The 14006-nt window shown below is 43.0% G+C and overlaps 1 protein-coding gene across 2 annotated transcripts in view; it reads right to left on the reverse strand.

Moving 5' to 3' along the window:
• The window catches only part of C1_1H5orf34 (chromosome 1_1 C5orf34 homolog), a 236186-nt gene that overhangs the window by 110116 nt on the left and 112064 nt on the right, over nucleotides 1-14006 (reverse strand). For both annotated transcript variants that reach the window (XM_069221520.1, XM_069221526.1), the window contains exon 6: nucleotides 3900-4023. In XM_069221520.1, the coding sequence (XP_069077621.1) occupies nucleotides 3900-4023 (124 nt within the window). The remainder of the gene's footprint in view (nucleotides 1-3899; nucleotides 4024-14006) is intronic.

The following is a 14006-nucleotide window of genomic DNA, read 5'->3' on the forward strand; positions in this document are numbered from 1 at the left end:
GGGGGAGGGGGTGTTTTGCGATACTATGGCCACTCGGCATGCACAGGAGGAACTAAGGAGTAAGTGAGAGCTTTCCACCTTGTAGGAAAGGACCATCTTGTCTGGCATGTTACCCCCATATTTCTCTGTATATATGTTGTTTCAGTCTATGTGTCACTGGGACCCTGCCAGGCAGGGCCCCAGTGCTCATAAGTATGTGCCCTGTATGTGTTCCCTGTGTGATGCCTAACTGTCTCACTGAGGCTCTGCTAACCAGAACCTCAGTGGTTATGCTCTCTCTGCTTTCCAAATTTGTCACTGACAGGCTAGTGACTAAATTTACCAATTTACATTGGCATACTGGTACACCCATATAATTCCCTAGTTTATGGTACTGAGGTACCCAGGGTATTGGGGTTCCAGGAGATCCCTATGGGCTGCAGCATTTCTTTTGCCACCCATAGGGAGCTCTAACAATTCTTATACAGGCCTGCCACTGCAGCCTGCATGAAATACCGTCCATGTTATTTCACAGCCATTTACTACTGCACTTAAGTATCTTATAAGTCACCTATATGTCTAACCTTCACCTGGTGAAGGTTGGGTGCAAACTTACTTAGTGTGTGGGCACCCTGGCACTAGCCAAGGTGCCCCCACATCGTTCAGGGCAAATTCCCCTGACTTTGCGACTACGGGGACACCATTACACGCGTGCACTGTACATAGGTCACTACCCATGTACAGCGTCACAATGGTAACTCCGAACATGGCCATGTAACATGTCTAAGATCATGGAATTGTCACCCCAATGCCATTCTGGCTTTGGAGGGACAATTCCATGATCCCCCAGATCTCTAGCACAGAACCCGGGTACTGCCAAACTGCCTTTCCGGGGTCTCCACTGCAGCTACTGCTGCTGCCAACCCCTCAGACACGTTTCTGCCCTGCCCCAGGAAGGCAGAACAAAGGACTTCCTCTGAGAGAGGGTGTAACACCCTCTCCCTTTGGAAATAGGTGTGAAGGCTGGGGAGGAGTAGCCTCCCCAAGCCTCTGGAAATGCTTTGATGACCACAGATGGTGCCCATCTCTGCATAAGTCAGTCTACACCGGTTCAGGGACCCCCCAGCCCTGCTCTGGTGCGAAACTGGACAAAGGAAAGGGGAGTGACCACTCCCCTGACCTGCACCTCCCAGGGGAGGTGCCCAGAGCTCCTCCAGTGTGTCCCAGACCTCTGCCATCTTGGAAACAGAGGTGTCTGTGGCACACTGGACTGCTCTGAGTGGCCAGTGCCAGCAGGTGACGTCAGAGGCTCCTTCTGATAAGCTCTTACCTCTATTGGTAGCCAATCCTCCTTCCTAGGTAGCCAAACCTTTTCTGGCTATTTAGGTTCTCTGCTTTGGGGATCACACCAGATAACGAATGCAAGAGCTCATCAGAGTTCCTCTGCATCTCCCTCTTCACCTTCTGTCAAAGGATCGACCGCTGACTGCTCAGGACGCCTGCAAAACTGCAACAAAGTAGCAAGATGACTACTAGCAACCTTGTATCGCTTCATCCTGCCGGCTTTCTTGACTGTTTCCAGGTGGTGCATGCTCTGGGGGTAGCCTGCCTCTTCTCTGCACCAGGAGCTCTGAAGAAATCTCCCGTGGGTCTACGGAATCTTCCCCCTGCAACCGCAGGCACCAAAAGACTGCATCACTGGTTCTCTGGGTCCCCTCTCAGCACGACGAGCGTGGTCCCTCGAACTCAGCAACTCTGTCCAAGTTACTCCCACAGTCCAGTGACTCTTCAGTCAAAGTTTGGTGAAGGTAAGTCCTTGCCTCCCCAAGCTAGACTGCATTGCTGGGTACCGCGTGATTTGCAGCTGCTCCGGCTCCCGTCCACTCTTCCAGGATTTCCTTTGTGCACAGCCTAGCCTGGGTCCCCGACACTCCTTCCTGCAGTGCACAACCTTCTGAGTTGTCCTCCGGTGTCGTGGGACTCCCTTTTCTGACTTCGGGTGGACTCCGGTTCACTTTTCTTCTAAGTGCCTGTTCAGGTACTTCTGCAGGTGCTGCCTGCTTCTGTGAGGACTCCCTGACTTGCTGGGCCCCCCTCTGTCTCCTCCCCCAAGTGGCGACATCCTGGTCCCTCCTGGGCCACAGTAGCAACCAAAAACCATTACCGCAACCCTTGCAGCTAGCAAGGCTTGTTTGCGGTCTTTCTGCGTGGGAACACCTCTGCAAGCTTCACCACGACGTGGGACATCCATCCTCCAAAGGGGAAGTTCCTAGTCCTCTTCTTTCTTGCAGAACTCCAAGCTTCTTCCAACAGGTGGCAGCTTCCTTGCACCCTCAGCTGGCATTTCCTGGGCTCCTGTCCACCCTCGACACTGTCGCGACTATTGGACTTGGTCCCCTTGTCTTACAGGTACTCAGGTCCGGAAATCCACTGTTGTTGCATTGCTGGTGTTTGTTCTTCCTGAAGAATCCCCCTATCATGACTTCTGTGCTCTCTGGGGGTAGTAGGTGCACTTTACACCTACCTTTCAGGGTCTTAGGGTGGGCTATTTTTCTAACCCTCACTGTTTTCTTACAGTCCCAGCGACCCTCTACAAGCTCACATAGGTTTGGGGTCCATTCGTGGTTCGCATTCCACTTTTGAAGTATATGGTTTGTGTTGCCCCTATACCTATGTGCTCTTATTGCAATCTACTGTAATTTTACACTGCTTGCATTACTTTTCTTGCTATTACCTGCATAATTTTGGTTTGTGTACATATATCTTGTGTATATAACTTATCCTCATACTGAGGGTACTCACTGAGATACTTTTGGCATAATGTCATAAAAATAAAGTACCTTTATTTTTAGTACTTCTGTGTATTGTGTTTTCTTATGATATTGTGCATATCACACCAGTGGTATAGTGGGAGCTTTACATGTCTCCTAGTTCAGCCTAAGCTGCTTTGCCATAGCTACCTTCTATCAGCCTAAGCTGCTAGGAACACCTCTTCTACACTAATAAGGGATAACTGGACCTGGCACAAGGTGTAAGTACCTCTGGTACCCACTACAAGCCAGGCCAGCCTCCTACACACCTGATCACTGATCAAACGTGAGGAGTGGGACCCTGGTAGCAGTAAGTACAGATGTGACAATTGCTCTTGGTGTGCCAGAAGACTGAGCCGGACACCACTGGGGGCACGGCTACCTCTAAATTGACAGAATAACACAATCCTATATACCAAAAGGTGAATGAAGTAGCACCAATGTTTCCAGGGGCCCATATACTTTATTGCCTATGAGCAGGTTTTTGTGACACTAATTGTGCTCTCCCTACTGGGGTGAGAAATTGATAGGACAGTCAAATAAGAGTGGTCCTGCACAGGACATGCCTACTCTACAGGAGGTGACAAGGGCCCATCAACATTAACGGAGGTTATTTTTTACCCAAGTCAACATAATAACAGACACTTGAGTCAAGGGTACCACTGCAGATAACAGTTCAATCGTATGGCAGTACTATTGCGCTCTCTGCCTTGCTTGACAGGTTTATAAGAAGGTGGATGGCACCGAAGTCTCTGTGACTACTGTCAAAAGTAGATTTGGGGCCATGGTAACTAGGGTGGCACTGGCAGCAATGGTGATATCTCTGCAGGTGACAGACCACAGCTCTTAAAACCTCAGCAGCCAACAAATCGGATGTCCTTCTTGTTGTACCAAATCTAATGAGTAATATGTTAGTGTTGTGTTCACACAGTTTAAACGTATACGCTTGCTCAAGACCTCACAAGTTCCAGGCATAGAGGTAACACATTTCTATTTTTGAATGATACAGATCACACTAGAAAAACTGAGTAACTTTAAATATTTTTTGACCTATACGAAGAATTGGCAATTCCAATAAAATATGTACATTTAGAGACATTATACCCCTACCTTTCCAGAAGCTTCCTGAAGTTTATAGTGTGTGAAATATTTTCCAAACTTAACTCCCTGAGAGATAAATACTGTCCCATCCCCGGGATCGATTTCCACAGAGCGGTGAAAGCCATGTATGAATCTAAAAATAAGGATGTAAAAAAAGTCAAATTAAAAGTTCAAAATTAACAAAATGTCAAAAAACAGGTGCACTGTTACAACGGAATGATAGACAGAATTGTACTGGACTACTGCACAACCGTGTGCAGTGACCAAATAAGCATTGCAGCTGATGTTCATGGGCACCCTACCCCAAGTTTTTTAGTTTCATAAATCTAACATTTACATGGATAATACCTTAGAACGTAATGCAGTATTTAACCGAACTACGCATAGGAAGAAGAGTTTTCAAAGAAAAAATGATTGTATGGTCTTTGTTTTCTCTTTCAGAATTAGCTTGGAATTGCTTACACTCACAACCACGACTGGAAAAAAGTTCTCCCTTAGAAAGGAGTTAGTTTAAACATTTTCAGAGACTTCATTAAAAGTGCCCTTTGTAGCACCAAGTTTAAGCTCCCTTCCCGTGAGTCACCAACTCTTTCCTTTCAGTTCCTGGATGCTTTCTCACATACAAGGCTGAAGAATGACATCTGCTCTGGCAGGTGCTGACAAGGAAGTGTGTTTTTGAGGTCTGTCCTTCCTCTTTGCTCAATCACAAAGTGGTTTTCGCCCCCCTAGGCTCCACCTCTTCTTTCCGTCCACCTTTGCAGATGGATGTAAATACCAAGAGGTTCAAAGGCCAGCAGGAGTCGATATAACTAAGTCTGAGACTTGCTCAGTCAGCAAGCAACCTAAGTGGCTTGTCTGGCGGTGACAAACATTTAAGTTCAGAATAATATCAAATCAGTTTGTTTATGCAGTACAAGCCTCGTTCATGTCAGGATAGGGCATATAATCTGTCTTCACTGTCATGTGAGTCAATCTTGAACTCAGCATTTAAGGAGGACTGAGTGAGTATGTGGATTATATAAAATCTGCATTCAACACTATCTTTTAAAACATTATGCAACAGCATCTACAGCAAGCTGGTATCTAGGGGTTCTCCTCTTTACTGAATCAAATCTTCCTTAATTAATCAGCATAGTGTAACTACCATTCATGATTTCCACTTGTCTCCAGTAAGCCTAAAATGTGAGATGCACTGAACTCTGACATCCCTCTATCCTTATTTAATAAGTACTTATGTCTTCGTCGGCCTAGGACTCTTTCACTACGTAGATGAGATACAAAGAATCAAAAGGCTAAAGCCGAATCCATTAAAATTAATTTTGCATATGCAGGTTATTAAGTTATACATGGTTGCAAACTTTTCTAAGCGGTGTACGTCCAAAGCAGAAACACTATTACTTGGTGATTACTGATCTGCATGCAATGCTGGCATTTTGGCACAGGCAGATTCAGCTACTTTCCTGAGAAGGTTACTTAAAACATTTTTTATTTACGTGGGCAACCAGTCGTTCTTTTTTTTTTCCTGCGATTTGCTGGAGCATTCACATGGAAGAACACAACAGGAACAGGCACAAGCTCCGAACAGCTCTGGTTCTCATCTACGGACCAAGCGTTCTATCCGAAAGAAACCCATTTTTCTATATGGAACCGTGTGTAATCTTTTTTTGAATGACTGTCTAGTGGGATCCTTACACACGGGACCAGGAGTTAGTCTCCGAATATCCCATTTTCCTGCCCCTCCACTGTTGTTTTTTCGACAAGCCATACGTACCATGTACTGTTTCACGGATGTTACTTTGTGCTTGAAGCACTACAATGGCTAGCTGTTCATGGAATGGTCAGATTTAGTCCTGGTGAAGCTAGCATGTGACCGCACGTCGCTCTAATATTCCCCTACGACTTACTGAAGCCCCTTGATTTTGTAAACGTAGATGGATCCTGAAGTGGTTCTCTGTTCAAGCATTAGTCCTCAGAAATTCTTTGCCTCTTTCTGTTTGGAAGCTGCCACTTTATGTAACTTTTTTTTAAGTGTCTTTGAGAGTAAAGATCAAAATATCGGTCGTGCATCATTCATGCAACTCTAAGGATACCTTTTTGGTTAACAGAACATCAAATTAGTTCATTTAACATTAACACTAACTGAGCACGGTTTGTTATCTACGATACCACACGTACGCTGTGATAATCTGAAGAGTTATATCTTTATTACAGCCCTGGATTAGCTGTGCTCATCAGCTCCGGCGCAATCTCAATAACTGCCTTCTTACACATGATGTAGATGGATCCTGAGAACCTACAATATATCATAAAGAACACATCCACTAACAATGTTAATAAACTTAAAGGTATAAACCAAATGCAGCATATTTTCTTCCCTTAAAACAAATATATATGAGCCTACATAAAAATTTACAACTATTCTTACATAACTAACCCCATTCCAATCATGGAGATTTTACTGACCAACAAATGCGACTGTAATCATTCAGTTTCCTAGGTCTCACTTTTCTCTTACCAAGCCTTCTAATTCCTCCTGGTTCATCCATCTCCTTTCTAGATTTCACTCTCATTCGCTCCAACACTCACATTTCCTTCATGCTCCTCTTCCAAACCTCCATCCAACCATGAAAATGATTTTTCTTTCCTTTTTACTTTTATCAATTCAACTCCTGGACAATCTGCTCAAATCCCATGCTCCTTTGTCACTCAACAAAGTGGCAAAATGTGTTTTCTACCCACAATGGTTCAGAACAAAAAACTATCACACTTATTCACTCGCTTCTCTCCTTTGACTGATGAGTTGTCCAGCTTTCAACTCAATTCTTTTCACACCGTTTTTCATTGCACTGATCCTTATATGTGATCTGAGCTTCCTGAATGATCTTACTTACTTTTGGAGGTGCCCATTCCATCAGTCCTGACTCAATCATTCATCCTGGATTATCCTTATCAAAAGGCTTGTTTCCCCCCACTGATATCTGGAGTCTGTGCTGGAGGGGAACGGGGACAATCCTAGAACCAGTTAGGACTGGCTGGATCCAATTCTCCCCTTTTGTGGAGACTGCGCAAAATGAGTATAAGTACAGGGGGTCTTCACCCACATTTTTAGAGCACTTTTGGACTTGGGACCGAACCTCTGCCAGAGGGACTGCCTGACTGCAAAAAGAACTCGTCTGGACTGCTTTTCTTTTGTTGGCCTGCCGCCTAGTGGTTGCTGGGTGACCTAATTGACTCATCTGGATTTCCTTTCTGTATGTTGCCCTGCTGCCAGCCTGTTTCCTAACTCTCACTGCCAAAGGTTCTAGGAGACTGCTAAGAGGAACCACCACTAAAGCCTCATATTGTGTGCTGGCCTGCCTGCTCCCCCTCCCTCCGTGTCCCCTCCCGAGGAGCATCATGTGTGGGGGAGCGCTGCGTCCTGCTCCTTAGCCCCATTTTGTCAAAAGACTAGTGTGTGAGGACCCCTTCACTTTTTTTTTTTTTAACTAGCGCGAGGGAAAGCGAGTCTTGCTGATCTGGGTGTGGGGAAAGTACCCTGTGGCTATGAGCCTCCCCACACCACCTTTGGCACCGGAAACCCCGAGAGGAGCCCACCCGCAGATTCATGCAGTGCAAGCAAAGTGCTCATCCGTTGGTGCCCCTGGGGAACTAGCAGTCACTCCCTGCTGTTGGGATCACTGCCGTGACCCAGGCTGTGAGAGCGGATGATCCAAATCGCAGCCTGAGCTGCATAAGGCTCCCCCTGGGCCGGGACGTGCCAAAAGAGGAGAGCAGGGGTCGGGGAAGCCCAGGAGGGCCCCAGTTGTGCTGCACTGGAACACAGACGGCTGCCGTGAGGATCGCTCTTATGCTTCAAGCAGAAGAAAGTTGCATGGTGTTTGCCTCTCCTCGGGCAGTTTTGCCACCCCTCCGCAGGCAGTATAGGGTTGATTAGATGTGTTGAACGCGTCAAATAATAGTGAAGCCCAATACAGTATTTCAAAGGATCTTGCTGTATAATATGTCCCCAGAAGGGATTGTAGCAATTACTCTTATAATTGAAAATTTCGTTAAGCAAGGTGTCCTGAAATAAATAATTGGAAGCCTGTGTAATTCTCCTATTTTGGGACTGCGGAAGCCCAATGGAAATTACCGCACAGTCCAAGATTTGGATAAGGTGAACAAAATTGTTCTTCCTGTTGTCCAGTGGTACCGAATCCTGCAGTAATTTTGTTTCAGATTCCTTGTGAAGCGGAATGGTTCTCTGTAATTGACTTGTGTCAGGCATCTTTTCCATTCTACTTCATGAGGAGGGTCAGTTTCTTTTCACCTTTACATTCAGAAGCCATGTATATTCCTTGTGTCATAATCTACAAGGGTATACTAAGTCACCATCCATTTTTAATCAGATCCTGAAAAATATTTTAGAGTCCCTTAAAATGCCATTTCATTTTGTTTTAGTTCAGAGTATTGATGATTTGGCGGTTGCATCAAACACACGCGAAGCCTGCAGGAGAGATACCATTGCCCTATTGAACCACCTTGGAGAAAATGACCCTAAGGTTTCCCCAACAAAATTACAATACTGTCAGAGAGAAGTGAAATATTTAGGTCATCACATGCAGAAGGAAGCATGAAAGGTGTCCCAAGAGAGAATCTCAGGAATCATGCAAATGAATCCACCAGTGATTCCCAAATTTTTCTTTGTTCTCAAAGCCATTGTTGAAATTGACACACAAAGATGTGTCCAAACCGGTACCATTTGATGACACATGTATGAATGCCTTGAGCTAAGAGAGGGCTAATGCTGAGCCCCAGCTCTGGGAATGCCTGATTACAACAAATGTTTTTTCTTGTTATGAACGGGATGGTTGTGCACTTTCTGTTTTGATGCAGTTACACGGAGGGGTAAACAGACCAGTGGCCTATTTTTCTGCCACACTGGACCCTGTGGCTGCTGCTCTGCCCAGCTGCTTAAAGTCAGTTGATGCCACAGGTGTCAGCATAGCACAGTGCAAAAGCATGGTCATGGGGTCATCCCCTGAACATTTTTGTGCCCCATTCTGTTGAAGTCCTTTTGACACGAACCAAGACTTAGGGCCTCATTACGAGTTTGGTGGAGGGGATTACTCTGTCCCAAAAGTGACAGATATCTCATCCACTGTATTACAAGTTCCATTATATCCTATGGAACTTGTAAAGCGGCAGACAGGATATCCGTCACTTTTGGGACGGAGTGATCCCCCTTGCCAAACTCGTAATGAGTCCCTTAGTACCTAACAAATGCACGATTTGACCCGTTATGAGCAGATGATCCTCGGATTAGCAAATTTGAGTATCAGACAATGAACTGTATAAAATCCTGCAACATTTATGCCCAATAATGTTGAAAATTGTTAATGATCAAGATGAAGTGGAACGTGACTGTCTCAATGTGACTGAACTATGCACCAAACCTAGACCCGATATTCAAGATACCCCACTAGACAAAAAGGAATATGTCATGTTTGTTGAGGGCTCCTGTTTAAGAGATAATAAAGGTACTCAGAGCTCATTATACAGTTTGCACATTCTCAGGAGTGATAGAAGCTTCATTGCTTCAAGGAGTCTTTTCTGCTCAGGTGGCTCTAACTAGGGCATGCTGTACTTCTGAACAGCTTAAAGTGACAGTATTCACTGATAGTCAGTAGAGGTTTGGTGTGGTTCATGACTTCGGCCATTTGCGGTCCCAGAGAGGTTTCAAGACCCCTTAGGATCACCAATCTGAAATGGTAACAGAATTTATCAACTATTGAAAGCAATACAATTACCTGTGAAAATTGCAGTTGTGAAACGTGCAGCACATCAAAAGTCAAGTGCTTACATCTTGTTGGCAATGCCTATGCTGACTAAGTGGCTAGTTACTGTGCACTTCATTGCACATCCTTTAATGAAGAATGGTGTGATGGAAGTAACACCAATAAGACAAATTAGAGTTTCTTGATGATAGGAATTGATACCCAGGAGGAAGTAAAGAGTTTACAGGAAGAAGTTACTAAAGAGGAACGCACAGTTTGGAGTAGAGCAGGTTGTGTTTAGAGAGATGATGATGATGATGTTTGGGTTTCCAATGAAGGAATGGCGAGGTATTGTCAAATCAGGCACACATTGGCAGCTATGCCATGATCAGAACATTCAAAAAGACATGGTATAAACCTACATTCAGATTAGTTGCAGACGCAGTATGTCACAGATGTGTAACATGTCGGCAGATGAATGTTGGGAAAAGCACTGTGGTTGATTTAAGCCACATAGGCAGATGAGAAGGTCCTTTTAACAGGATGCAACTAAATTTAATTGAGATGCCTGCATGCAATGGACCGACGTAAATGTTGGTGGTGATGTTGTGTGTCTTCACACTGGACTGAGACCAATCCAACTTGCAGAAATTATAGCCTCACTGTTGCAAATTTTTAAAGAGAGTTACCAATGGTCTGATTCCTGACTTCCTTGGAATCAGACTGAGGATTTTAACAATGAGATTATAAAATCATTGTGCGCAGCATTAAAAATTGAGCAAAGATTCAACTGCAGTTACAGACCAGAAGCCTCTTGATTGTTTGAGCAGATTAATGAATCTCTAAAATCTCAAATGGCAAAGGTAAGTGCATCCACAATGCTGAAATGGCCTGATGAATTGCCACTTCTTCAGATGAGCATGCGTAACACTAATGATAGAAAGACAAGACTGTCCCCTCAGGAAATCCTTATGGGATGTGCTATGAGGTTGCCAGCTGTGCCTGCAAATGCACTTGTGAACATTTCAGAGGACTTAGTGCTGGATTATGATAAAGGACTATCTGATGTGGTTCGCTCTTTGTCTCATCAGGTTGAAGAAGCAACACCGCAACCGTCACAAGAACAGTAACATGGCTTGAATACAGGTGACTGGGTTCTGGTGAAGAAACACGTTAGAAAGTCATGCTTAGAGCTGAATTGGAAAGGGCTGTATCAGATAATTCGGGTGATTACAACAGCTGTGAAGTATGCTGGTCTGCCGAACTGGGTTCATGTGAACCACACATGCAAATTTCCATGTACTCTTGAAGATACAGAAGATCCTCTAGGGTCGGAACCAATGAGTGAAGGGGTCCAGGTTGGCCAAACCATGAGCAAAGGACAAGTGTCTGTTGCAGAACCTTCATAAGCTGGTGAGAGTCTGAGCGCATCAAGGGCGAATAAGGCACAGGAGGGTCAAGTCAGAATCAGTTGACTCCTACTAGCTCAGCCAACATTGCAACACAAGTTGTGCCTGAAACGAGAACTGAGAGGATACCAGCGGCCATCAGAAAGTCCAGACCCAATAACAGATGTGCTTCCAACTATAGCTGAAGTATCTGAACAATCTGATCAAAATGTCAGTGACAATTGTGCAGCAAGGAGATCGAAGTGAAATAAAGTGCCAAGTCGCAGGTACTCTGCACTTAAATGGACTTACTTTGCTGCAAATTAATGGGAAAAGGAATTTATTGCCTTTTGTTTAGACTGTTTGGATTCAGCTGAACATTTGGGAACTTGAGGTTGCTTTAGAAGCGAACTTTAAAATCACCTTGTCAAATGATGAACAGACACATTATTTTCTGGAAGTACTCATCAGTAATTACCAGATGGTTTATTACTAGAGACATCTGAACTTTTAGTAATGATGTTGAATATTTGCACGAAGAGAAAAACTTGGTGAACTTTCTAGATCAAGAACTGTTGTAAATAAGTGCAAAAAGACTGTGACAAGATTTTTTGTAAAATTTTGAATCTTGCTTTGCTCACTTAAGACAAAAAAGACGCTCTACGTTTAGATTTTGTATTTTTGATTGTTGTTATTGAATTTTTTTGATTGGTCCATTTGATATCTTGGTCTGACAAAGTAGGTTATGGGTCCGGACCAGGGTAAACGGAGTAATTATAAATATCTATGAATTGGTTTAGCAATAGTATGCTTGATTGTGAGTATATTGTTGATTTCTGGATTGAACTACACCTGTGTATTAGGAGTCACACACAAAACAAGATCCACAGTATGAGGACAAGAGATTGCTTCATTTGGACATCTCAAGAGGAAATTTGTCTTCTGATGTATACCACAGATTACTGTACGAATACATTGAAACTATGGATGTGCATGATTGTTATGTTCCTTCATCGGTGCAGGAAGGAATCACCTAACATAGTATGCCTTTGACTTATGGTATTTCCTATTGTCTGTTACTAGCCCGATTGTATAACCAAGAGTATATTCAATAGTTCTAATCTAACTTCGATGTTGTGTTTTACTTTGTGCTCCTTAACCAGCATCTGAGTAGTATTGCCAAAGCAAAAAATATAGACAAAGTGGGAGGTTTCCTTGAACCAACCCTAACCTTTAGAACTGCTTATGCTCCTAAAAATAATTTAAACTGCATTTTCATACCGGTGGAGAAAGAGTTCATTAACCAAGTGGATGACAGCATAAAAACAATGAAAACTAAAATACAAAAGGGAGTAGTTTTACAAAGCTGGTGGAAGGATGAGGCTCACATTACAGGCAAGATACAAAAGGACGCTTCGGTTTAGATTGGCAACATGCAGGGAAGTTATGTATATACAGACAGCAGTCAAAGACTGACAATAAGTTCGTAGGTACTAGTGAATATAGAAATGTATTTCTATTTAAGATTTTGTGGAATTTCATCCTAAATTCACAGGACCAAGCCATACCAGGCGTTTACTTCATTTGTAGGAAAAACGCCTATTTACAAGCTGCCGAAAGGCTGGTATGGTACATTCCATTTAGGGGTATTTTTCTGAAAATCTACTATGTGGAAAATTTAACAATTTGGTCTGGAAGGACAGACCAAATGTCAGAGTAAAGAGAGGAGCTAATGCAGCAGAGAAAACAGGTGATATTTTGGTGCCTTTGTTCCATCAGTCGGCGTGATACTGAATGACAAAGATTAGAAAGTTGACAACTATTGTAGATAAGGTGTCTACCGATTATGCTGGAACAATGTTGTTGCTGGATACGGGGATGCTTGCTGTGAGATCAATCGTTTTGCAAAATCGCCTTGCTTTAGACATATTATTGGTGCAGTAATGCGTAGTCTGTAAAGTTTTGCAGACTCAACATTGCGGCATGTACATACCGGATAATAGTACAGAGATAAAGGATTCATATCAAACATGAGAAACCTGAAAAAGTACTTGAAAGACTTGAGGGAGACATGTGTGTTATAGTCACAACTGAATTTTACAAGTTATACAAATGCTGGAAAGTGCAAAGAGCCCAAGAGTAAACAGAGCGGGAAAAGACTGAAATAGAAAAAAGGAGGAGCAGTTATTACAAGAATCTGAAAAGAATTAAAAGTTTCAGTAGACCTAGGCCCTTACATTAACAATCAATCAGGCTTTGAGTTGTCTCATTGTAAATGAGAATGTCCTTTTTGTGACTGCATAAATTACCGTCAGAGGAGGGATTGTTGGAGCAGAAAATTCTGATAATGCTTTAGTGACCCAGAAGTCAGAATTGGGTAATTTTGTATTCAAGTTTGGAAGCCTGACGTAGAGCGAAGGCAGCATTAACACACATTATAAAAGTGTTTCTGTTTTATTACTATGTTGGTCATTGTGCCTACCAGAACTAACAATGTGTTAACAAGTTTAAATGAACATTGAAAACATATTATATATATTTTAGAGTAATGATTAGAAGGGAAATTGATTTATTATGATTAATGTGAGCTATAAATATACAGATAAATATGTGCATAGAAACAAATGCAGTTCTCTGTCATCTCTAATGTTATGCTTTAACAAAGATTGCAATTATAGAAAGGTTTCATGTGTTGATATATGATTAAGGCTGGATTCATATGTTGCATATTGTGTGTTCTATTAATACCAATATTAATGCATTATATTTCTTGTGTTAGCATAACTAGGCCTGAAGACTTCATATTTGCAGTCACATAAAAGTGGTGAATCATTTATTTTCCACTAACATGAATTAGTTTTACATGGTTGTTTCTCATAAATAGTAAATAGCCTTTATTGCATTATGTGTAAGTTTTGTTTCCCAGTGACCTTGACTTTGTTATGCAGAGACCTGAGGATTGTAAGTTAAAG

This window comes from Pleurodeles waltl, chromosome 1_1 (assembly GCF_031143425.1).
Source record: "Pleurodeles waltl isolate 20211129_DDA chromosome 1_1, aPleWal1.hap1.20221129, whole genome shotgun sequence".
Taxonomy (NCBI): Eukaryota; Metazoa; Chordata; class Amphibia; order Caudata; family Salamandridae; genus Pleurodeles; species Pleurodeles waltl.